This window comes from Symphalangus syndactylus, chromosome 14 (assembly GCF_028878055.3).
Source record: "Symphalangus syndactylus isolate Jambi chromosome 14, NHGRI_mSymSyn1-v2.1_pri, whole genome shotgun sequence".
Taxonomy (NCBI): domain Eukaryota; kingdom Metazoa; phylum Chordata; class Mammalia; order Primates; family Hylobatidae; genus Symphalangus; species Symphalangus syndactylus.
Window position 1 is genome coordinate 35,979,555 of NC_072436.2, and position 25,446 is coordinate 36,005,000.

Here is a 25,446-nt window from a genome sequence, read left to right on the forward strand (position 1 = left end):
TTTCCTCTTCCTCCCTACGCGCGGCGCGGCGGCGGCGGCGGCGGCGGCGGCGGCCAGGCCAAGGCTGGGCACCGGCGACCGATCGCGGCCTGCTGGCTAGCGCGGGCAAGCGCCGCGCCGCGAGCCGCCGTCGCCGCACCGCCCCCGTCGCGACCGCCGGCCGCGGGGCCTCCGGGCGGCTGGGCCCGGCGAGGGCAGTGAGAGGCGGGGCTGGCGTGCGGGCGGCGGAAGGAGGCGGAGGAGGAGGAAGAGGAGGAGGAGGCGGCGGCCGGGAGCCCGGGGAGAAGGGCGGGGGGTGGGCCGGGGGAGGGGAGGAGCGGGATTTGCGGAGCGCCGCGCCGCTGCCGGGAGCCGGCAGGCCCGAGAGTGACCGGAGTCACGGCGGGCGCCGGCGGAGCCGCGGCGTCGGACCCGCCTCCTGGAGGAGCTCAGCCCCGACCAGGCCCGGCCCCATTCCCGCCCCGCGCCGCCTCCCCGCCGCCGCCGCCGCCGCCGCGGGAGCGCTCCCCTGCCCACCCCGCCCCCGCGGCCGAGCCCGGGAGTCGAGTGGGAGTCGGCCGGCCGGCGCGGGCAGCGCCGGGACCCCGCGGGGGACACTGCAGCCGGAGCCCGGGAGGGGCCGCGCCGCCACCGTCTGAACTAGGATGTCCCGACATGAAGGTGAGAGGAGCCCCCGCCCCCACCCGCACCGCCCGGGCCTCGGCCTACCCCGCCCGGGCCGGGCGCGGCGGAGGGCGGCCAGGAAGCGGCGGAGACTTTGGCCGAGCTCAAGCCGGGCCCGAGGCGCTGGACCCGGGAGCGAGCGAGCGAGGGCGGAGAGCCGCGGCGCTACTGCCGCCACGGCCGCGGCCCTTAGCTGGGCCTGGTGCTGGAGGCGGGGCGGCCCGGGCGGCCGGAGGGTTTGCACTGTCATGGGGCGGGGGGGGAGGGGAGGCGGCGGGGCCCGTTACCGGCGGGAGCTCGGCCCTCGGGACTGTTACCGGACGCCGAGGCCCGCCCGGCCGGTTCAGGAGCCGCGGGCCCTAGCGCGGCCTAGCGCTCCCGCGGCCCCGGAAGAGCCCGGTGTGGTCGCAGAGCCGGGCCGCGGGCAGCAGCAGGAGGCAAAAGAGCCGGCCCGGGACCCGGCAGGCGCGTCCGGTCGCCGGGAGACGACGGCGAGTGTCCCCGCCTGCGGGCGACCGCGGGGCTGGCGGGAAGGCTCTGCGGCCAGGGGACGGGAAGCCCTCGCCGCCTGGAGCCCGCCCCGGCCTCGCGGCTAGGCCTCGGCACGTCCCTGGGCTCGGGTAACCAAGTTCCCGGGGTGGATCCGACCCCGCTGCAGCAAGCAAACTCCCTGCTAAGTCACCCAGGCGGAGCAGGGCTCGCTCGCCGCGGCCCCGGTGCTCTCGCCGGCATGTGCTGCCTACCAGACCAGGTTTTGGAAAATGACGATGGTGAGGTCTGTTCATGGTCGGGGGTCGTTTTGGACCTTGTTGTGTGATTTGAAAACACGATTGGAGTACAGTTGCAAATAAGCAGCTCTAAGCGCAGTCCCAGGGCACAAAGAGACAAATGTTTAGGGTCTATGTATAGGCTTTGAGCTGGTAAGAAATAAGTTAACTTTAATTTACTGCCATATGGTTTAGAAAAGGAGGAGGGGGTTGTGTTTTCTTTGTTTCACTACTACAGGTTTTTGGATAAAAAGTGTTAAGAGTCTTGGCGAAAAGTTTGTCCTGCTAAGGTTAATAGAAGATTGTAGAAGTGGCTTGAAAGTTTGTGTACTCCTGATTTTAAAATCCTGTATAGGTGATGTAGGAGTGGAGAAAGTTTAGTGAGTCAGTTTAGTGTGTGCTTAGCACTATGGGAAGGATATTTGGGAAATACAGACCTTAGAATTTCAAGACTGAAAAACTCAGATTGATTAAAATTGTATTTAGAACAAGTTTCAAAATTCGCATTACTAATTGCGACGTTGAAATTGACTCAACATTCTGTGTTCACCGATTCTGTATTTTAAAAGTTACAAAACTAATATGAAATATACTATATTTTCTTTGCAAAGCATTTACTGAGTACTTACTGTATTCAAGTAAGTGTTGGACATTTTGAAATAATGAGGTACCTAGCCTCATTGAAAGGAACACAGAATTAGGAAGCTATGCCTCTTTTCCCCACTTCGTCTGCTTAATGGAAATGTATCCTTATCTCTGTAATTTTAAGAACTTGTAATTAAAGTTACAATCAATTTTCAATTTTGGATATTATGGTTTATCTTAAACTGTAGTCCTGTGTACATTGACCACCTTCAAGACAAAACAAAAGCGAGCAATGGCTGCAGGCTCTCTTATTCTTAAAACTGAGAGAGTTAGTTACAGAATCACAGCCATGGAAGAGTGTTTCAGACCCATTCTCCTTGGTCTAAGAAAGCATACAGATAGTTCCAGACGAGCATTCTAATTGAAGTGTCCTGGGAAGAAAATTCCTTCACCCCCAGTGCTCTGTTAGAGTAATTAAAATCTCATATTTGGAACATTCTTGAAGGTAACATATATTCTGTAATTTAAGCCCATTTCCCTCTATTTGGTCCTGTGCAAAGGTGTGTGGTTATGAAACTTATATTACCTTTTAGTTACTTGAGTATTGCTGAACCTCAGCACACTAGTAGCACACCTTTCCTAGTAAATTACGTTAATGTCAGAAAATAGAACATACCTAATGAAAAAGGAACATACCTAAATACATCTGTTGAAGACTTACAGTACAATATTCGACAAGTGATTATCTTTCAAGGGTCTAGTTTATGGCCTAAGACAGGAATAGCAGTCTCATGAATCACATTTAACTCATTAGATACATATTTTGTGGAATATTAATTCAGACTGTCCTTATTGTGATCAGTAAGACTTTGACCTACCAGTAAATACAGTGTTTGGCACCCTTGCTGTTAGTTCTTTTCTTACCTTTCCCTTTTTTGGGCCAACGAATCCCATTTCTTTCAGCATTTCCTTCTTTCTTTCCTTCTTTCCTTCTTTCTTTCTTTTTTTTTTTTTTGAGACAGAGTTTTGCTCTGTCGCCCAGGCTGGAGTGCAGTGGTGGGATCTCGGCTCACTGCAAGCTCTGCCTCCCGGGTTCACACCATTCTACTGCCTCAGCTTCCCGAGTAGCTGGGACTACAGGCGCCCGCCACCGCGCCGGCTAATTTTTTGTATTTTTAGTAGAGACGGGGTTTCACCGTGTTAGCCAGGATGGTCTCGAACTCCTGACCTCATGATCCACCCGCCCCGGCCTCCCAAAGTGCTGGGATTACAGGCGTGAGCCACCGTGCCCAGCCTCAGTGTTTCTTTAGTGGTGTAATTTTTGCGCTCTCAGTCATCTGTTCACCTCCAAATTCTCTGTAGTTCTCATTTCTTTCAGTAGTGTGACCCTGAACTGGATGTAATAGTCTGGTAAAAGGTTTGAACAAGACTGTCATGTTGTACTTGCTTGGTGCTTCCTTTTCAGGGCCTTGTGTGTGCAGGTAGTATGTTACTTTGTCTTTGTACCCGCTGTAATGAATTACACTAAATCTTATGATTTTATTAATGTAACTTTGGACGACACAGTCCTGAGCTGGACACCTGTCAAGCTTGGAGGCTCAACCTTGTGAAGCAGTGCCTCTGAGAAAGGCAGTGCAACCAGGAGCATAGAGAAATGCTCTAGTCCAGGGGTCAGCATGCTTCTTCTGTAAAGGGCCAGGTGGCAAACATTGCAGGCTTAGCAAGCTGTAATAGTACGAAAGCAGCTATAGACAACCTGTAATTGAAAGAGCATGGCTCTGTTCCAGTTAAAACTTTATTTGTGGACACTGACATTTTAATTTCATATATCTATATAGATATATATCTATAGATATATGTATTTTTTTTTTTGAGACACAGTCTTGCTCTGTTGCCCAGGCTAGAGTGCAGTGGCGTGATATTGGCTCACTGCATCCTGCACCTCCCGGGTTCAAGTGATTCTCCTGCCTCAGCCTGCCGAGTAGCTGGGATTGCAGGCGTCCACCACTGCGCCCGGCTAATTTTTGTATTTTGTTTAGTAGAGATGGGGTTTCACCATGTTGGCCAGGGTGGTCTCAAACTCCTGACCTCGTGATCCGCCTGCCTCGGCCTCCCAAAGTGCTGGGATTACAGGCGTAAGCCACCGCACCTGGCCGAATTTCATATAATTTTCATGTGTCATGAAATACGATTTGTCATTTGACACCCCCACCATTCAAAAATACAGATAACCATTCTTAACTTTCGGGCTATATAAAAGCTGGTGGCGGGCTGGGCGCGGTGGCTCAGGCCCAGTGGCTCATGCTGAGGCAGAGAATTGCTTGAACCCAGGAGGTGGAAGTTACAGTAAGCTGAGGTCGTGCCACTGCACTCCAGTCAGGGTGACAGAGTGAGAATCCGTCTCCAAAAAAAAAAAAAAAAAACTCTGCCCTAGACTGGCGCTTTAGAGAGTTGATAGAGCTTGAACTGTCAAGAGTCTAGGGGGGGCCAGTCGGCTTGGTATTCCATCATTTTCTTTGGGTGATGGGAAATGAGTTCACAGACTGAACCAGCTCCTCCGTACCTCACTTTCCAGCAGCACCATGAGGAATGGAAATAATTGTTCCTCAGGAATGGGCAACAGGCTCCCCACCCTCCAGACCCTTAGTGGAGAGATGGCAGTACTCTACATTTTTCCCGTTTGCCCATTAATACTTTTCCAGTGAGAATTGTAGGGCCACTTTTAACTCCCTTTGTGGTGTTCTTGTCGTGTTAACATTTTATAGACTTTAGCGCCCGCTTTCTGTTCACCCTACCAACACTGTCTAGTTCACAGTGAACCCAATCATTTTTTATCTTGATGTATTTTTTAAAATGTCTCACTATCATACTTTCAAATACATTTAAAATGTAAGTATGTTATTCAGAGCTTAAAATCTACTTTTAAAGCTTTCCGAATAAAAAAAGCAACTTATCAAATTGCTCACTGCTTATTAGCTAAAATGAAATTATGAATGTTCTTGCATAGATTAGAGCCTAATTGATTACCTGGATCTAGGTACATGTGTCGCCTTAAGTCATTCAACCTTTCAGTCACTACTATGTGTAAGGCAGTCTGCTAGGTTCCAAGGAATGTGGGGCTAAGTGAGTAAGATGCAGCTCCTTACCTTAAGTCTGGCGAGGAAGATGCATTTTTTACGTAGCTTCCACAGTGCAGTGTGAAACATGCCATAAGGAAGGGGTAAACACTGATGACAAAGTAATTGCCAACTTCTACTAATTTTGTCAAATTTCAGAGAGGTACTCTACTGTGATTCTAGCACTTTTTTCTTGAGTGCCTTCTTAACTCCTTTTTTTTTTTTTTTTTTTTTTTTGAGACAGAGTCTCGCTCTGTCGCCCAGGCTGGAATGCAGTGGTGTGATCTTGTCTCACTACATGCCCCGCCTCCCGGGTTCTAGTGATTCTCCTGCCTCAGCCTCCGGAGTAGCTGGGATTATAGGTGCCTGCCACTGCGACTGGCTAATTTTTCTATTTTTAGTGGAGACAGGTTTCACCATGTTGGCCAGGCTGGTCTCGAACCTCTGACCGCAAGTGATCCGCCCACCTCGGCCTCCTAAACTTCTGGGATTACCGGTATGAGCCACCGCGCCCGGCACCTTCTTAACTCTTTCTGGGCCACTTTTGATTTTGGGTAAAATTACTTGAGATTTCAGGCCGGTCGCAGTGATGTGCACATGTAGTCCCAGCTACATGGGAGGCCGAAAGACCCTATTTCTTTAAAAAAAAAAAAAAAAAAAAGATTTCAAGTAGAGTCCTTATCTTTATCTGATTTATAATTTCTGTAGCTTTTTGAAGATTTTCACAGGTAAAAATGATAGTGGATAAATGAGCAGGTGGTCATATTGTGCTAGTCTCAGAAGTATCTGATACTATTTATTTTTAAAATGTAGAATACAAGACTACGTAGGCCATTAGTCTAGTTAGTCCCAACTTTTTTGTTTTTATTATTTTAATTGGCAAAAATTGTATATATTTATCATGTAAAACATGATGTTTTGAAATATGTATACATTGTAGAATGGCAGCTCCAACTGTTTGAAAGTTGTACCACTCTTTTCTTAGTAGTTTCTAATTTTCTGTCTCTCTCTCTCTCTTTTTTTTTTTTTTTCTGAGACAGGGTCTCTCTCTCTTGCCCAGGCTAGAGTAGAGTACATTGGTGGGATCTTGGCTTACTGCAACCTCCACCTCCCAAGCTCAAGTGATCCTCCCATTTCAGCCTCCCAGAGTGTTAGGATTACAGGTGTGAGCCATTGCTCCCAGCCTTAATTTTCTCTTCTCAAAAATGTTATCTGCCACTGAAGCACACATATAGACAGAAATAATTTGGTTTCGGGATTTGGGGACTGCAAAGCCAAGATTGGTAATTAGCATGTGATTTTAATGCGGTGCCTTTTGCCTCCCTGTAGAAATGTAAATGGACTCCCACTGATAAGATCCTTACCATCAGGTCTTCTTACAACTTATTGTACTTTAACTATAACCTGTTAACAGATTATGACATTCTTAAGACTTTTTCAGTTTGTTTTTTTGTTTTTGAGACAGGGTCTCTGTCGCCCACACTACGCACCAGCATAGCCCGCTGCAGCGTTGACCTCCCAGGCTCAAAGAATCCTCCCACTTCAGCCTCTGTAGCAGGTCGGACCACAGGTGTGTGCCCCACACCTGACTATTTTTTTTTTTTTTTTGAGACAGAGTCTTGCTCTGTCCCCCCAGGCTGGAGTGCAGTGGCGCGATCTCGGCTCACTGCAAGCTCCACCTCCTGGGTTCACGCCATTCTCCTGCCTCAGCCTCCCGAGTAGCTGGGACTACAGGCGCCCGCCAACACGCCCGGCTAATTTTTTGTATTTTTAGAAGAGACAGGGTTTCACCGTGTTAGCCAGGCTGGTCTCGATCTCCTGACCTCGTGATTCGCCCGCCTCGGCCTCCCAAAGTGCTGGGATTACAGGCTTGAGCCACCGCGCCCGGCCTCCGACTATTTTTTTTTTTCTTTTTTTGTAGAGACTGGATCTTCCAGTACTGCCTAGGCTGGTCTCAAACTCCTGGGCTCAAGTGATTCTCCCACCTCAGCTCTCAAGAGTGCTGGGATTATAGGTGTGAGCTGCCATGCCCAGCAACTTTTCCAGTTTCGATAAGTCGTAAATTATATTTACCTTGACTTTCAATAGAGAATATATAAGAATGTCAATTTATGGGAAAATGAATCACATTTTAATTTCTGGGGTCTTTGATTTCATAATTTCAAGTTCATTTTGAAGCTCATTTTCCCATATTTTTACATTCAAGTTCAAGTTAAAATGTAGTAAAACATAACTACATGTTCTTGTTTCAAATTGGGAACTTAATTTGGAAGAGATTCCTTTTAGTCTGAGGATTTTAAGATGTATTAGCAGCAATCTTTTTTTTTTTTCTTTCCTCGCTCTTGTTGCCCAGGCTGGGGTGCAATGACGCGATCTCAACTCACCACAACCTATGCCTCCCAGGTTCAAGTGATTCTCCTGCCTCAGCCTCTCGAGTAGCTAGGATTACAGGCATGCACCACCTCACCCAGCTAATTTTGTATTTTTAGTAGATAGAGGGTTTCTCCATGTTGGTCAGGCTGGTCTTGAACTCCCGACCTCAGGTGATCTACCCACCTCAGCCTCCCAAACTGCTGGGATTACAGGCATGAGCCACCACGCCCAGCCTTAGCAGCAATCTTGTAAGATGGTAACTTTTTCACAACAGCAGCTTATGAAACTTATGATGTGAAATAACTAAACAGATCCCTTCATATTAAGCTTTGCAACCTTTTTAAAAGAAATTCATGCATCATAACTTACTTTTCAAAATATCAACTTTATGACATCTATCATATATATTTGCCTAGGTTTTTTGTCTTTTGGTTTTTGGGTTTTTTGAGATAGCGTCTCACTCTGTCATCCAGGCTGGAGTGCAGTGGCATGATCTCTGCAACCTCCATCTCCCGGGTTCAATGAATTCTCCTGCCTCAGCTTCCCAAGTAGCTGCAATTACAGGTGTGTACCATCATGCCTGGCTAATTTTTATTTGTTTGTTTTTTGAGATGGAGTTTCACTCCTGTTGCCCAGGCTGGAGTGCAATGGCGCGATTTCAGCTCACCGCAACCTCCACTTCCCGGGTTCAAGCGATTCTCCTGCCTCAGCCTCCCGAGTAGCTGGGATTACAGGCATGCGCCACCATGCCTGGCTCATTTTGTATTTTTATAGAGACAGAGTTTGTCCATGTTGGTCAGGCTGGTCTCGAACTCCTCACCTCAGGTGATCCACCCTCCTCAGCCTCCCAAAGTGCTAGGATACAGACGTGAGCCACCGCGCCTGGCTAATTTTTGTATTTTTAGTAGAGATGGGATTTCACCATATTGGCCAGGCTGGTCTCAAACTCCTGACCTCAAGTGATCCCCCCCTTCTGCCTCCCAAAGTGCTGGGATTACAGGTATGAGCCACCGCGCCTGGCCGTGTTTTTTTTGTTTTTAAATTAGAAGCTCCAGAAGTTTTTAGTGAAGGCTAAGGTGTCATTGAATTATCCTAGAAATAATGTTTTTTAAATCACTTTATGAGCTAGGCTCTGTGGCTCATGCCTGTAATCCCAGCACTTTGGGAGGCCAAGATGGGTGGATCATCTGGGGTCAGGATTTTGAGACCAGCCTGGCCAACATAGTGAAACCCTGTCTCTACTAAAAATACAAAAAAATGTCTGGGCATGGTGGCAGGCACCTGTAATCGCAGCTACTCGGGAGGCTGAGGCAGGAGAATCTCCTGAACCCAGGAGGCGGAGGTTGCAGTGAGCCGAGATCGCCCATTGCACTCCAGCCTGGGCAACAAGAGCGAAACTCTGTCTTAAAAAAAAAAAAAAAAAAAAAAAAAACACTTTATAAATATTGCTGTGGGGCTACTTTCATGAATATGGACTCCCTAAAGGAAGCACTCCCTAAACTGCATATTCATAAAAGTTAAAAGTAGAATGCTGTTCCTAATAAAAGTCTTTGTTTATAGAAGATTAATTTTTTATTAATTTTAGTGTTGTGCTAAGGACCATGATGTTTTTCATTTCCCTAAAAATATAAGGTATTTTTTTTTCAGTCTTTGAAGTTATTCATTAAAATTGAGAAAATAACCCATAAGCAGTATACAGATCAGAGCATCTTAAGATTTGGTAATTTTTTTTTGAGACCGAGTTTCACTATCGTTGCCCAGGCTGGAGTGCAATGGCGTGCTGTCGGCTCACCGCAACCTCTGCCTCCCGGGTTCAAGTGTTTCTCCTGCCTCAGCCTCCCAAGTAGCTGGGATTACAGGCATGCGCCACCACGCCCAGCTAATTTTGTATTTTTTTTTTTTTTTGTAGTAGAGATGGCGTTTCTCCATGTTGGTCAGGCTGGTCTTGAACTGCTGACCTCAGGTGATCTGCCCACCTCAGCCTCCCAAGTGCTGGGATTACAGGCGTGAGCCACTGTGTCCAGCCAGTTATTTTTACATATTAGCCATGCCTTGATTTATGTTAAAGATCTGGGATAAGGCAGACAGTTTTCTAAAGGAACATACTACCTAGATTACATGAGAAGGAAGTGAGGAGCCAGGAAAAGATAGGCTGTTCTTGGGTTGGTAAGGACCAGCAGCCAGGTGGGTGTTGGCAGAGGAAAGACACGCAAGGTGGGTGTGAAGCTTGGAAATGGATCTGTAGCTTCAGGATGTTGGAAACAGAAAACCAGCTCTCATGCCTGATGGAATGTCTTGAGAGCTGGGTACCAGGAAGTGAAAACACTCTGCCCAATGAAATGAACAAGAGATGAATTGCCTTGTTAGGCACCTTCCACCGTCCCTCTCTGCTACATCCCTGATGGCCCTCTTGGTGTTTGTTAACCGTGGTAACTGCCTGTAGAATTGTTTTTAGTTGTTGGCTCTCTGAGTTGTAGCAAAGTAGAATTACGAGTCCATCCAATTCATATACACAATTAGCCTCATCTCTTTTTTTTTTTTGTCTTGAGGCAGGGTCTCACTCTGTCACCCAGACTGGAGTGCAGTGACATAAACAGGGCTTACTGCAGCCTCAACCTTTGGACTTAAGTGATCCTCCTGCCTCAGCCTCCCAAGTAGCTGGGACTACAGGCATGTGCCACCACGCCTGAAGAATTTTTAAAATTTTTGTAGAGATAGGGTCTCATTGTGTCATCCAGGCTGGTCTTGAACTGCTGGGCTCAAGTGATCCTCTTGCCTCGGCCTCACAAAGTGCCGGGATTATAGGTGTGAAGCACCACACCCGGCCTAGTCTCATCTCTTCTATGGCCACAGTGCCAGCCAGCAGTCCATCAAACTTTGCCAGTGGCCAGGGGGGTATTGGCAAAGAAGTATGGATGGATCCCTGTAAATTGATCACTGCTACTAGGAAAAAAAAAAAAACTGAAATCAGAAGAGTGGGTCAGTTGTATTACCTTCAGCTAGAAGAGACAGCAGAAGAATAAGTGGATGAAGCATCTTGATATCATGACTAATTAGGTTTGCACATTATCGTACCTCACTGCAGCCTTGACCTCCCAGCCTCAAGAGATTCTCCCACCTCAACCTCCTGAGTGGATAGGACTACAGACGTGTGCCACCACACCTGGCTAACTTTTGTTTTTTTTTTTGTTTGTTTGTTTAAGATAGAGTTTCGCTCTTGTTGCCCAGGCAGGAGTAAAATGGCGCGATCTCAGCTCACTGCAACCTCCACCTCCTGGGTTCAAGCAATTCTCCTGCCTCAGCCTCCCAAAGTAGCTGGGATTACAGGCACCTGCCACCACGCTCAGCTAATTTTTTTGTATTTCTAGTTTAGACGGGATTTCACTGTGTTGGCCAGGCTGGTCTTGAACTCCTAACCTCAGGTGATCCACCCACCTTGGCCTTCCAAAGTGTTGGGATTACAGGCATGAGCCACCACGTCTGGCTGACTTTTGTATTTTTTATAGAGATGGAGTCACCCTATGTTGCCCAGGCAGGTCCTGAGCTCCTGGCCTCAAGCAATCCTACCTTGGTCTCCTACAGTGCTGGGATTACAGGAGTGAGTCCCTATTCCCAGCCAGTCTTAAATCTTAAATTTCACATTCAGCATATTTTAATTGAGATGCTAAATTTTCATTTAAAAAATGCCTCAGTTGAAAAACATATTCAAATTTATGCATTGAGGATCTGCTAGGGTTTTGCTGACCACCCTATCTAAAGTAGCTCATACTCTGGCTAGCCATAGTGGCTCATGCTTGTAATCCCAGCACTTTGGGAGGCTGAGGAAGGAGGATTGTTTGAGCCCAGGAGTTTGAGACAAAGCTGGGCAACATGGTAAGACCCCATCTTCACAAAATAAGTAAATAAATAATAGAAGTTTCTTTGAAAAAATAAATAAATAAAGTCGCCCACACTCTATATGTATTTTTTGTAGGGATGGGGTCTTGCTGTGTTGCCCAGGCTGATCTCAAACTCCTGAGCTCAAGCAATCTTCCCACCTCAGCCTCCCAAAGTGCTACGATTACAGATGTGAGCCATCACACTTGGCTGTGGATTTCTGCTTCAGTTTCTCTCCTGAGAACTTAGATTTTTCATTTCTTTTTCACCTTAAAATTATTTTTTAACATATACTGGTTTCATAACCCTTTTATTTATTTTTTTCTTTCTTTTATACTTAAAGAAGCTTAGCAGAGGCTGGGTGCAGTGGCTCACACCTGTAATCCCAACACTTTGAGAGGCTGAGGTGGGTGGCTCATCTGAGGTCAGGAGTTCGAGACCAGCTTGACCAACATGGAGAAACCCTGTCACTACTAAAAATACAAAATAAGCTGGGCGTGGTGGTGCATGCCTGTAATCCTAGCTACTCAGGAGGCTGAGGCAGGAGAATTGCTTGAACCCTGGAGGCGGAGGTTGTGGTGAGCCAAGATTGCACCATTGCACTCCAGTCCGGCCTGGGCAGTGAGCAAAACTCTGTCTCAAAAAAAAAAAAGAAAGAAACTTCTATTATTTATTTATTTTGTGAAGTTGGGGCCTCACTATGTTGCCCAGGATGGCCTCGAACTCTTGGGCTCAATCCTCTTGCCTCAGCCTCCCAAAGTGTTGGGATTACAAGCATGAGCCACCATGGCCGGCCAGCGTATGGGCTACTTTAGATAGGGTGGTCAGGAAAAGCCTATCTGAAGATGGACATTTAAGGAAAAGCCGTAGTTAAATGAGAGAGATTTAAAGGAAAAAAAAATATGACTGAGGATACAGCAAGTGTAGAGGTCCTGAAATTGGAATGTTCTTGGAACAGCACAGAGGCCGTGTGGCTGGAGGGCAGTGATTGGGGTGGAAAAGGGTAGGAAGTGAAGTTGGCGTAGTTCGAGCCAGATCTTGCACACCCTTGTATTGTAGGCTGTGTTGAGGACTGTTGAACTGTGAATGCTTTGAGAAACACATTTTGGAAGCCCTGCTTCTATAGAAAGGTCTTTTTGACTAACTAAATGGCAGAGGGTGGAAAGTACATACTCAGTTTGTGTCCCAAACATCTCTAAGAACATTTCTTTACAAACTTTCCCTACATTTACCCTTCTTTTAAGCTTTGTCTTTCTTGACCCCTGTTACTCTATTTAACTGATGTTTCCTGAAGGGTGTGGGGTTTGGTGGAAAGTGAATCTTCCTAGTTTGAACGTAAAACCCTTGGGCCTGGCTGGGCGCGGTGGCTCACGCCTCTAATCTCAGCACTTTGGTAGGCCCAGGCAGGTGGCTCACAAGGTCAGGAGTTTGAGACCAGCCTGGCCAACATGGTGAAACCCCGTCTCTACTAAAAATACGAAAATTAGCTGGGCGTGGCGATGAGTGCCTGTAATCCCAGCTACTGGGGAGACTGAGGCAGGAGAATCTCTTGAAACCAGAAGGCGGAGGTTACAGTGAGCCGAGATTGCGTCACTGCACTCCAGCCTGGGTGACAGAGCCAGACTCCATCTCAAAAAAAAAAAATACCCTTGGGCCTAGAAACTAGGTCATCTACATACATTAGCAGCTCTCAAACTTTTAAAAAAATATAACACTGAGAAATATATTTTATATTCTGATGCAGTAGTCACATACATATGTAATAAAGCAAGAGTAATGCAAAATAGTACTTATCACCACTTTGAAACATATACCTGTTTTCTATTCTGCTTCATTAAAAACCAAAATACTAGTTGTGATCTCCTAGATTGATTTCACCTTCTATTCATGGATTGTCACCTCCTATTGAAAAACACTGGCCTTGGATGTCTAACCTAAAACTTTGGGTCCTTATGTGGAAGGTATTATGATAGGTACTATGAGGCATATAGAAAACTCTTAGAATTTTTCCTCCTAAACTATGTGGTATGACTGAAGCAATAAGGTCTAAGTATTTAAAATAAAATAGCCCTCGTATGACTGGGGCAATTAAAAGTGTCAACTCATTTACTACAAGTTCTGTAGTGCTGGCAAGTAGAATGAGGTGTTATTTGGGTGTCAGAGAAGAGATTTCCTTAGGGTGGCATTTAAACTCAAGACTTGAAGAAGTACCGTATTTTTATAGGATGAGTTGGGGGAAGGGGATCTGCCAAGTGAGAGAATGTAGGAGGTAAAGTGCAGAACTAAGAAAACATGCAGCGTGTTGGAGAGAGGTAGGTGGGACAACAGTGAGGAGACCAGAGTTTCTGGAACAGAAGACTCTGTATGTTAGTGGGAGTGAGATATATTAGAAAGGTTGGGCTGGGTGCGGTGGCTCACACCTGTAATCCCAGCACTTTGGGAGGCCACAGTGGGTGGATCATGAGGTCGGGAGTTCGAGACCAGCCTGGCCAAGATGGTGAAACCCTGCTCTACTAAAAAAAAATAATAATAATAATTACCCGGGCGTGGTGGTGGGCACCTGTAATCGCAGTTACTCGGGAGGCTGAGGCAGGAGACTTGCTTGAACCTGGGAGGCGGAGGTTGCAGTGAGCCGAGATCGCGCCACTGTACTCCAGCCTGGGTGACAGAGTGAGACACCGTCTCAAACAAAAAAAAGAAAGAAAAAAGAAAGGTTGATTGACTTATTTAAGGTTCCAAGGGTGAAGTGGTGGGACAGGGACTTATTTGTTCGGACCTGGGTTCAATGCTAGTAGTCTGTTTTCTCATCTGTTAAAGAAGGACACTAATGCCTGTTTAGCTACTCTCTAAGACCTTTGTCTAGATGAAGTGGCAGTGCATGTTAGAAGGTTTTCTAAATTAGATAAAGCACTGCATAAATGTAAGGTGATGGTATTTTTTATCGTAGTAGATAAGAAGTGGAGGTGGGAGCAAGGTGGATAAGTGAAGGATTTTGATTGCCACGTGAAGGTCAGTCTTGTTCTTTTCCCATACAGACTGTGGGATGGAGGAAGGAATAGTGCATTCAAAGTTTTAAGCAGAGAAAGGGAACAATGAAAATTGGTATCACTTAAGAAGATGGGTATGGTAGTATGTGAGAGAGAGATTGGTGCCTGTGCCTGTGGCAGGGAGACCTGTAGACCTTTTTGCTGGAATGAACTTGAGCTTGAAATAAAAAGGACCTGAATTAGTCAATGGTCATAGGAATAGAAAGAAAAAAGATGTCTTAAGATAAAGGCTTATTGTTGAAATAGCAAATAATAAAGTATAAATTGCAGGACAGCCAGCCAGAGTGCCGGAAGAATTGCAGGTTCTTCTAGTAAATTGGGCAGCTAGGAGGGGAGAGACAGGAAAAAGAATCATTTTCAGCTTTTGATGTTTTGAATTTAAGGTGATGGTAGGCCACTAGATAGAAATCAGAAGTGGGAAATACTGTTCTGGGGTTCAGGGGAGAGAAATTGGGGCTAGATTTAAGAATTTCATAGCCTTCTACATTGAAGCTTGGGGATAGGCTAGATTTCTAAGGACGAAGGCATAGAGAAGGGAGAATTAGGTTCATATTTAGAAGCAAGAAACAGAGGAGTCAGGGTCAGCCCAATCAGAGCTAAGAGGAGGACCCTGCTTGTGTATTGACTTGGAAGACATCTTTTATAGTATAATAGCACTTGTCATGTGAGTGTTGACTTACTTGTCTGTTTCCTTTAAAAATGTAGGCTTCTGCTGGGCTCAGTGGCTCACACCTGTAATCCCAGCACTTTGGGAGGCCGAGGCGGGCAGATCACCTGAGGTCGGGAGTTCAAGACCAGCCTGACCAACATGGCGAAACACCGTCTCCACTAAAAAAAAATAAAAAAATAAATAAAAAATAAAAAATTAGCTAGGTGCGGTGGCGCATGCCTGTAATCCCAGCTACTCGGGAGGCTGAGGCAGGAGTATCGCTTGAACCTGGGAGGCAGAGGTTGTGGTGAGCCAAAATCGCGCCATTGCACTCCAGCCTGGGCAACAAGAATGAAACTCCATTAAAAAAAAAAAAAAAAGTAGGCTTTTTGGGAATGGGGGTGGGAAGTAGAGTAGATGAAGAGGCAGCAAGGGGAGAAACTTAATATTAACCAAGCATCTGCTATATTAATATTTATTGAATGCTTACTATGTGCCAGGCACTGTTGTAAGCATTTCACATGTACCAACTCATTTAATTCTCTAAACAGTCCTATGAGATATGTATCATTATCTCAGTTTTGTAGATTAGGAAATTAATGTACTGAGAAGTTAAGTACCTTGCCCAAGATGGCACAGTGTTTGATAGAGCTGGAATTCAAACCTAGGTCTGGGTTCTTAACATTAAGCTCTGTACCAAGAACTTTTAGACTGGTTCCTACAGCAGAGACCTCAGTTTAAAGGCTTAAAATTTAAGATCAACCCAGCAAGGCATATGTTATTCCATTTTATAAATTAGGAAGTTGAGTTTCAGAGAGGTTAGGTTATTTGTCATGGGTCCCATAGGTAGTAAGAGAGAAAGCCAGGATTTTTAATCAAACTCTATCAGAGACCAAAGCCCATATTCATTCATATTTAGTTGAGAAGCCATCTGACTTTTTCTTTGGAGAACCACATAGCAAATGTGGCTTTGTAGGCCACATGGTCTTCATTGCAGTTACTCTACTCTGCTGTTGTAGTATGAAAGCAGCCGTAAGACTTTGTATAAACAGATGAACGTGGCTATGATCTAGTAAATCTTTATGGTTACTGAAATTTGAATTTCATATAATTTTCAGGCACCACCAAATATTATTCTAAGTTCCCCCCACCCCATCATTTACAAATGTAAAAACCATTCTTAGCAGGTTGTACAAAACCAGATAGGGGACCAGATTTGTCCATGGGCCATAGTTTGCTGACCTCTGCTTTAATCAATTCTTCTAATAAATATGTATTGAAAATTTACTCTGTGGAGATGTGCTGGGCACTGGTGACAAAAAAGCAGAGGGAGTTTCAGTCCTATGAGACAGGTGATTATAATACAGTGTAGTAAGAACTGTAATAAATTTATATTTACCAGATACAGTGGAAAAAACAGATACAGAGGCTCCATACTTTGATGGTAAATTTATTTATTTATTTATTTATTTATTTATTTATTTTTATTTTTTTTTTTTTGAGTCGGAGTCTTGCTCTGTCACCCAGGCTGGAGTGCAGTGGCGCAGTCTCGGCTCACTGCAAACTCCGCCTCCCGGGTTCACGCCATTCTCCTGCCTCAGCCTCTCGGAGTAGCTGGGACTACAGGCGCCCGCCACCACGCCCGGCTAATTTTTTGTATTTTTAGTAGAGACGGGGTTTCACTGTGGTCTCGATCTCCTGACCTCGTGATCCACCCGCCTCGGCCTCCCAAAGTGCTGGGATTACAAGCGTGAGCCACCGCGCCCGGCCTTGATGGTAAATTTATAAAGGCATCTCAAAAAATAATGATAGTTGATGGATTGCCAGGCTTGTGGTATAGGGGGAAGGCAAAGATAGCATTGCTGAGGCAGAAAGGGAGGGACAAATGCCAGGAGATGAGCTTTGTCAAGAGGGTAGGATGATGAGGAGTGAGTTTTTAGGTAATTTTAAGCCAGAGAGTAACATCTGATTTTTGTGCTCTGAAAGACAGCACTTTGGAGGATGGATCTGCAGGGAGGAAGGTATAGGAGGGAGACAGTTTCGTTACCACAAGAAAAGATAATTGCTATAGTTGTAGAGGTGAATAAGAGTCATATCTGGTGATTGATTAAGCACGGGGATTGTGGAAGAATGAAAAGTCTAAGAAAACTTGGGTTTCTGGCTTGATTAATTGGGTGTTGCCATTCATCATGATGCATATAGAGGACAGAGAAGGCATGCTTTGAGGGGTGGATGCAGGAAGCAGGGAAAAGAGAAGGGACTTTGGTTTTGGCATGTTAGGTTTGAGGTGCCTGAGGGACATCCAGGTAGAGATGTCCAGGGGGATTTGAACATGTGAACATGAGGACTAGGCTAAGAGGTGTCCATTGTTGTAGAGTGATTGCTCAGGGATGGTGAAAATACATGGATTGAGAAGATAAGGAAACTGAATTGAGCATTGAAGGAGCAGGAAACTAACTGAACAGCCTGGAGAATGGGAGGACCAGGTGAGAGTATTGGTGTTGAAACTTAAGAAGATGATTTTCCTGAAGAAGAATATGGTCAATAGCACTACACGAAGGTCAAGAAGATCAGGATGCCGTGTTCATTGGCTCGAGCCATTGGAATAGGAAAGTTGTGGAACTTAATGAGCAGTTTCAAAGGAGTGGGCTGGACCCAGATTGCAACATGTTAAATTCTGACTGAACATGAGAAATTGAGGACACTACCCAAAGGTTTGGCTGTGAAGGGAAGGAGAGATGACAACAGCTGGAGGTATCTCTAGCACCTAGTGCATATTTTGGCACATAATAGAGACTGGGAGAATTCATTCATTCTGCGAATACTGTGCCAGACACTGTTACTGAAGCTAGGAATAGAGTAATGAAAGATAAGAGGAACTTCTCACTCTGAAGCTTCCATTTTAGTGGAGACTGAGGGTTGGGGGATGGAGTAGAAATGAAACATAATTTTGGAAGGTGATAAATATTCTGAAGAAAATAAAGTAGAGTGAGAGAATAAGGATTGCATAACCTGGCCGGGTGCAGTGACTCACGCCTGTAATCTCAATACTTTGGGAGGCCGAGGTGGGAGGATTGCTTAAGCCCAGGAGTTTGAGACCAGCTTGGGCAATACAGGGAGACCCTGTCTCTATTTTAATTTAAAAAAACAAATTGCATAACCATGGAAGTCAGATGATTGGTGTGTGTGTTGCTGTTCTAGAAAGGATGGTCAGGGAAGACTTTTGAAGAGGTGACATTGGAAAAGAGACTTCATTAAGTATAAAAGTCCTGAGTTGGAACATGGTAGGTTGGTTGAGGCAACAGGGTGGTTGAAGCTGCTAGGCAAAGAAGAGGAGTAGAGAAGATGAGGTAGGGATAAGCTGGGCCCAGGTTATATGGGACATTTTAGGCCTTGGTGAGGAATTTGATTTTGATTCTTGCTCAAAACCCAGTGGAAGGTTTTGAGCAAGTTACTGACTTAACCACTTGTGTTTGAGATCATTCTAGCTGCAGGGTGGAGTGAGGCAAGAGTAGAAGGCAAGACTCCTAATTGGGAGGCTGCTTTAGTCAAAAGATGAAGGTGCCTTGAGCTAGGGTGAAGGCATGACAGTGATGAGTAGTGGTGGCCTGGCCCAGGTGTATCTTGAAGGTAGAGACAACGAGGACTTGCTGGTGTAATATAGGGGAAAGGAGGAATCAAGGATGACAGCTCAGTCATCTCTGTGAAAGCAAGTGGTAGAGAAGAGAGGGCCATTTACTGACATGGGGAAGGCAGGAGGGAGAAGCATTTTGGAGATGGAGGTCAGGAGTTCTGTTTCGGGCGTAAATTAGGGATGTCTATTAGATGTTCAAGTGGAGATGTTGTATAGGCCATTGGGATGACCCAACTGTAGTTAATTTGGTTGAATGAATATGAATAAATACATGCTCAGCAGCAATATCATTAGAAATCTTGAAGTCAGGAGTTGATGTGATTATGTTGCCTTTCTCTCTAGTTTAAACTTTTTATCAGGTAGACATCATTTTGGTGGCCTGTGAACTTTGTCTTTTTTCCCACAGTTGCAGGAGAGAGGTAGAAAGCCCGATGTGTCTTCTGTGCCAGTGCTACAGTGAGACAGGTCCAGGCCTGGAGATCACACTGTGGGAAATAGGCCAGTTTGGCAGCTAAATAATGAATTAGTTTATTTTAGTCCATTTCTCTCCAATATAATCAAGAGGAAGATAGAGTAATAGACCTTTTGGTCCAGAAGGAAATCAGCCACAACAGCCTCCTCCCTAGCCCCCTTTCATAATACCTCCAACTGTGGTCTAGAAGAAAGATTGAACCATACTACTTGAGATCTTATTACAAGTTAATGACAAAGTCAGGACTAGAATCCAGATCCCTGACTCATATTTCAACCCATTTTCTACTGTGTATGCTGCTGGTATGAGAGACCCAAAACTGCAGGCTCAGAGAAAATTTATTAGTTCATCAATACCCCGAGGCCACACTTCTGCAATGGATGAAATTTTCCTGTTTACTCTTAAGTTTTTCCGAGATAATGAGTAGTGAAGTTAGGAATGGAACTTTGGAGCCAGACTGCCTGAGTTCAAACCCCAGCCTGGTCACTTACTGTGACCCTGGGTAAGTATCTCTCTCTGCATCATTTTATGAAATAGGTTTAATGTTTAGTAACCTCAGAGAATGGTTGTTACTGGATGGTTTTATATATAAAATGTTGGGAGTAGTGCCTAGCATATGGTAAGCAATCATCATTTTAGCTCTTTTGCTTTTTTTGAGATGGAGTCTCACTCTGTCGCCCAGGCTGGAGTACAGTGGCGCGATCTCGGCTCACTGCAACTTCTGCCTGCCGGGTTCAAGTGATTCTCCTGCCTCAGCCTCCCAAGTAGCTGGGACTACAGATGCACGCCACCACACCCAGCTAATTTTTGTATTTTTAGTAGAGATGGGGTTTCGCCATGTTGGCCAGGCCGGTCTCAAACTCCTGACCTCAGATGAGCTTCCGCACCCGGCCCATTTTAGCTGTTAGTAACCATCTTCATTTTCTTCTTGGATACAGAAAAATAGCTGTCTACCATCCTTATAAATACTTTGCATACAGTTTTAAAGATTTTATTTATATGTGTGTGTGTGTGTGTGTGTTTTTTCCTGGAGATGGAGTCTCGCTCTGTTGCCCAGGCTGGAGTGCAGCGGTGCCATCTTGGCTCACCGCAAGCTCCGCCTCCTGGGTTCATGCCATTATGCCTCAGCCTCCCGAGTAGCTGGGACTACAGGCGCCCACCACCATGCCTGGCTGATTTTTTGTATTTTTAGTAGAGAACGGGGTTTCACCGTGTTAGCCAGGATGGTCTCGATCTCCTGACCTTGCGATCTGCCCACCTCTGCCTCCCAAAGTGCTGAGATTACAGGCGTGAGCCACTGCGCCCGGCCTTATTTATGTTTTTAAATTGACAAATTGTATATATTGTACATACTTATTATGTATAACGTTTTGAAATATGTATACATTGAGGAATGGCTAAATCGAGCTAACATAAGTAACACCTCACATATTCTTTGTGGTGACTTTGGATATAATTTGAGTGCTAACAACATACAATGTACATTTCCTTATATAAGATGTGGTCTGTGCCCTCAAGGAATCTTTATTTTAATGGGAAAGAAAGTGTAAAAATGCAAGATACACTGCAAGGCTTACCTGTTTAAAATTATAGGACAGTAAGAACTACAAATAGTCTCTTCCTTTCCGTAGTCTGTGAATTAAGAATGTGTTCAGATGAAAGCCAGGGGACTGAGGAGGAGTTCGAGCAAGCTTTGTGAAGAGACTTGCCTGGATAGAGTAGAAGCAGATAGACATTCCAGGACAGTGAGTGTGTAGGATAGCAGCTAGGGCAGGAAAACACAAGGGAGAATTTGTGAACAGTGAAAAGAACAGTTTTACTAAAGAAAAGCCCAAGAAATATAGTGATTAGGATCCACTGGGGGTGTACAAGACCAGGCATACCAAACTTAGGGCTTTTTTGACTGGGCTTCTAAGTTGGTATATCAGAGCATCACCATAGACCGTATCTTTCAGCTGGGCTCAGTGTGTAATCCCAGCACTTTGGGAGGTCGAGGCAGGCAGGTGCCTTGAGCCCAGGTATTCGAGACTAGCCTGAACAACATGACAAAAATCCCGTCTCTACAAAAATATTAGCCGGGCATGGTGGCACGTGCCTGTAGTCCCAGCTACTTGGGAGACTGAAATGAAAGGATCGCCTGAGCCCGGGAGGTTGAGGCTGTGGTGAGCCATGATTGTGCCACTGCACTCCAGCCCAGGCAATAGAGTGAGACCCTGTGTCAAAAAACAAAAAGAAAAACAAAACAGAAACAGGAAAAAAAAAAAAAAAAACAGTATCTTTGCTTCATTAGGGAGTATCAGACAAGACTGTCATTGTCCTCATGACATAATAGATGTGTTGGATGATAATATAAGAGGAGCTCATCACAACTGAGTAGCTCACAGAGTGTTGATCCACAGATAGTGTCAACCTGCAATACAGAGAAGATCACCAAGTTGATAATCACTTTTTTCTGTTGGGAGATATTTGTTTTGTGTGGACCGAGATTAACACATAGTTGATGTACTCCCTTAATCTATTACCCAGCTTCACATCAACCTTTTATCATTTTTTTGTCAATTCTCTACCCTCTTTATTTATTTGTTTATTTATTTTTGAGATGCAATTTTATTCTTGTGCCCCAGGCTGGAGTGCAATGGTGCAATCTCAGCTCACTGCAACCTCCACCTCCTGGGTTCAAGTGATTCTGCTGCCTTAGCCTCCCGAGTAGCTGGGATTACAGGCATGCGCTACCATGCCTGGCTATTTTTTTGTATTTTTAGTAGAGACAGGGTTTCATTATGTTGGCCAGGCTGATCTCAAACTCCTGACCTCAAGTGATCCGCCCACCTTGGCCTCCCAAAGTGCTGGGATTACAGGTGTGAGCTACCACAGCTGACCTACCCCCCATTTTTGAGTTTGAACATTTTAAAGCAAATTTCAGACCTGCATATCCTTTTACTCACAAATATTTCTGTATTTATCTGTAACTACTGGATAGTGATGCACTATACACACTTGTGTGTGTATATGAAATTGCAATGTTACTATCACACCTCACTAAATTAACAATACTTCTTTTTTTTTGAGACAGAGTTTCGCTCTTGTTGCCCAGGCTGGAGTGCAATGGCACGATCTCAGCTCACTGCAACCTCCACCTCCCGGGTTCAAGCGATTCTCCTGCCTCAGCCTCCTGAATAGCTGGGATTACAGGCGTGCGCCACCACACCCAGCTAATTTTGCATTTTTGGTAGAGACGGGGTTTCTCCGTGTTGGTCAGGATGGTTTCAAACTCCCAACCTCAGGTGATCCACCCACCTTGGCCTCCCAAAGTGCTGGGATTACAGGCGTGAGCCACCACGCCCAGCCAACAACACTTCTTTAATATTTAATACTCAGTTCATGTTCAGTTTTCTCATTTGTCAAGTATGTCTTTTTAGTTTGTTAAAATCAGGATCCAGATAAGATCCACATGTTACATTTGGTTGATAGGTCCTTTAAAATGTCTATTTATAGTAGCCCTCCTCTTGAAAATACTGTTTATTTGTTTAAAAAAACTGGATTATTCCTTTGATAGTATTTCCCATATTTGGGATTGCATTTTAATGATATTTTAATATGTTATTTTCATCGCCTATATTTCTTTTAAGTGGTACTCAGTTCTAGAGCCTTTTTCGAAATTTAAATTTTATTAATTTTTTTTTTTTGAGATGGAGTCTTGCTCTGTTGCCCGTGCTGGAGTGCAGTGGTGCGATCTCGGCTCACTACAACCTCCACCTCCTGGGTTCAAGCAATTCTCCTGCCTCAGCCTTCCGAGTAGCTGGGATTACAGGTGCCCACCACCAAGTCCAGCTAATTTTTGTATTTTTGGTGGAAACGGGGTTTCACCATGTTGGTCAGGCTTGTCTCGAACTCCTGACCTCGTGATCCACCCACCTTGGCCTCCCAAAGTGCTGGGATTACAGGCGTGAGCCAACCGCGCCTGGCCAATTTTATTATTTTGTTTTTCTTGGTATGATAGATGTGTTCAGAGTTTCAGGGTATCAGTTCTAGAGTCTTGATTCAGGTTTTCATCTTTGGTGAGAATATTTCATAGGTGCTGAATATGTTTTTATAAAAATAATGAGTATTATACTTCTTATTACATCACACTGACAGGCTTACAATGTGGGTTCAGTGGGTTCAGATGTCAGGCTGTTCCTTTATTGTCTGTCACTGATGTGAGCTGCTTGGATCTATCTATCCTTTGTTAGTGATTGCAAGAGGTTAACTTTCCAACTTTATCATTTTTATTTCTGTGTTTATTCATTAGAATTCTTTTATAAAGAACTCTTGGCTGAGCACGATGGCTCATGCCTGTAATCCCAACACTGGGAGGCCAAGTTGGAAAGATCACTTGAGGCCAGGAGTTCAAGACAAGCGTGGGCAATACAGTGAGACCCTGTGTCTTTAAAAAATCCATTTTTAAAAAGAACTCTTATTCACATACTTTAAATAAAATGCTTAAATGTAAAGGAAAAATAAAAACAATATATGATAAAATAATATGCCTTTCAAGATACAGATGCTTAGGAAGTTATTTAAAGAAGTAATGAAGAAGTCAGATACTCTATGAATGTGATGGCTTCAAATGCAAGTCCATAACAGACATGTTTTATTGAAGTTCAGATACCACCAGCAGTATTGCCGTCAATGTTGTTTCTTTTTGAACAGCTCATGTCAAGTTCCAAACAATTCTATTACTGGTGATTTCAGTGTGTATGTTACAATCGTGCAAAAGTACTTAGTACCTATATAAAAAATGGATTTAGCTTCTACACTCAAGTAATTATAAACAGGTTTTTCTTTTGGGACATTTGACAGTTATGTGAAAGGTGAGTCTTCATTGTGTAGTATTGTCTGTTACACTGCGGGTGTCTAGAATCGCTGATAGTGTTCTCCCTCTAAAGTAATGTCACCCAACCACTGGTAAATTGACGATAATAAGACAGGAAATCAAGTAACCAATATAAATAAGCAAACATTTGAAAATAGGAGCTAACAATCAAAAATCATCTCTCTTTTTGCTGATAATACTTTATACCTAAATAACCTAAGAGATTCTTTTTGAGACAGAGTCTCTCTCTGTCGCCCAGGCTGGAGTGCAGTGATGCAATCCCGGCTCACTGGAACCTCCGCCTCCTGGGTTCAAGCGATTCTCCTGCCTCAGCCTCCTGAGTAGCTGGGATTATAGATATGCACCACCATGCTCGGCCAATTTTTGTATTTTTAGTAGAGACAGGGTTTCACCATGTTGGCCAGGCTTGTCTCAAACTCCTGACCTCAGGTGATCCACCCACCTCGGCCTCCCAAACTGCTGGGATTACAGGAGTGAGCCACCATGCCTGGCCTAACCTAGAAGTCTCTTTAAAAATTATTAGAATTGGCCGGGCGCGGTGGCTCACTCTTGTAATCCCAGCACTTTGGGAGGCCGAGGCGGGTGGATCACGAGGTCAGGAGATCGAGACCACGGTGAAACCCCGTCTCTACTAAAAATACAAAAAATTAGCCGGGCGTGGTGGTGGGCGCCTGTAGTCCCAGCTACTTGGAGAGGCTGAGGCAGGAGAATGGCGTGAATCCGGGAGGCGGAACTTGCAGTGAGCCAAGATTGCGCCACTGCACTCCAGCCTGGGCGACAGAGCGAGACTCCGTCTCAAAAAAAAAAAAAAAAAAAATTATTAGAATTAATGAGATAATTTAATAAGTAGCTGGGTATGTATAGTGATTATTTGCTTAATGACAGGGATACGTGCTGAGAAATGCATCGTTAGGTGATTTTGTCATTGTGTGAACATCATAGATGTACTTACAGAAACTAGATGGTATAACCTAATATACATCTGGGCTATGTATGTTGGCCAGGCTACGCTATTGCTCCTAGACTACAAACCTGTACAGTATGTTACTGTACTGAATACTGTAGGTAATTATAACACTAATAACTGTGTATCTAAACATAGAAAAGATACAATAAAAATGTATGATCTTATGAGACTGCCATGGCTATGCAGTCTATTGTTGATTTAAGTGTTGTGCCTGACTATACCTAGCGTGACAACTACTTAGTCATAGAACAGGTTTGCAACTTAGTTTCACTGAAAATTTTTTTGTGGTGTTCACTTTTTTTTTTTACCTCATAAAATTGCTTGTTTCTTCCTGATTGTTGTAGGTCTTGAGGATATTAAACCTTTTTAATCATAGGATTTTTTTTCCATTTTCATTTGGCTTATATGTAGTGTCTTGGTT

At 44.8% G+C, this 25,446-nt stretch overlaps 1 protein-coding gene across 2 annotated transcripts in view; it reads left to right on the forward strand.

Annotated features, from left to right (window-relative positions):
* Nucleotides 1-363: 363 nt before the first annotated feature.
* Nucleotides 364-25,446, forward strand: part of KCMF1 (potassium channel modulatory factor 1) — an 80,580-nt gene continuing 55,497 nt past the window's right edge. Inside the window, exon 1 of one of the 2 annotated variants that reach the window (XM_055240562.2) lies at nucleotides 364-660. In XM_055240562.2, the coding sequence (XP_055096537.1) occupies nucleotides 645-660 (16 nt within the window). In that variant the 5' untranslated portion in view covers nucleotides 364-644. Of the gene's footprint in view, nucleotides 661-1,041; nucleotides 1,434-25,446 lie in introns of those variants that run through there. The other variant, XM_055240563.2, reaches the window with a different exon arrangement.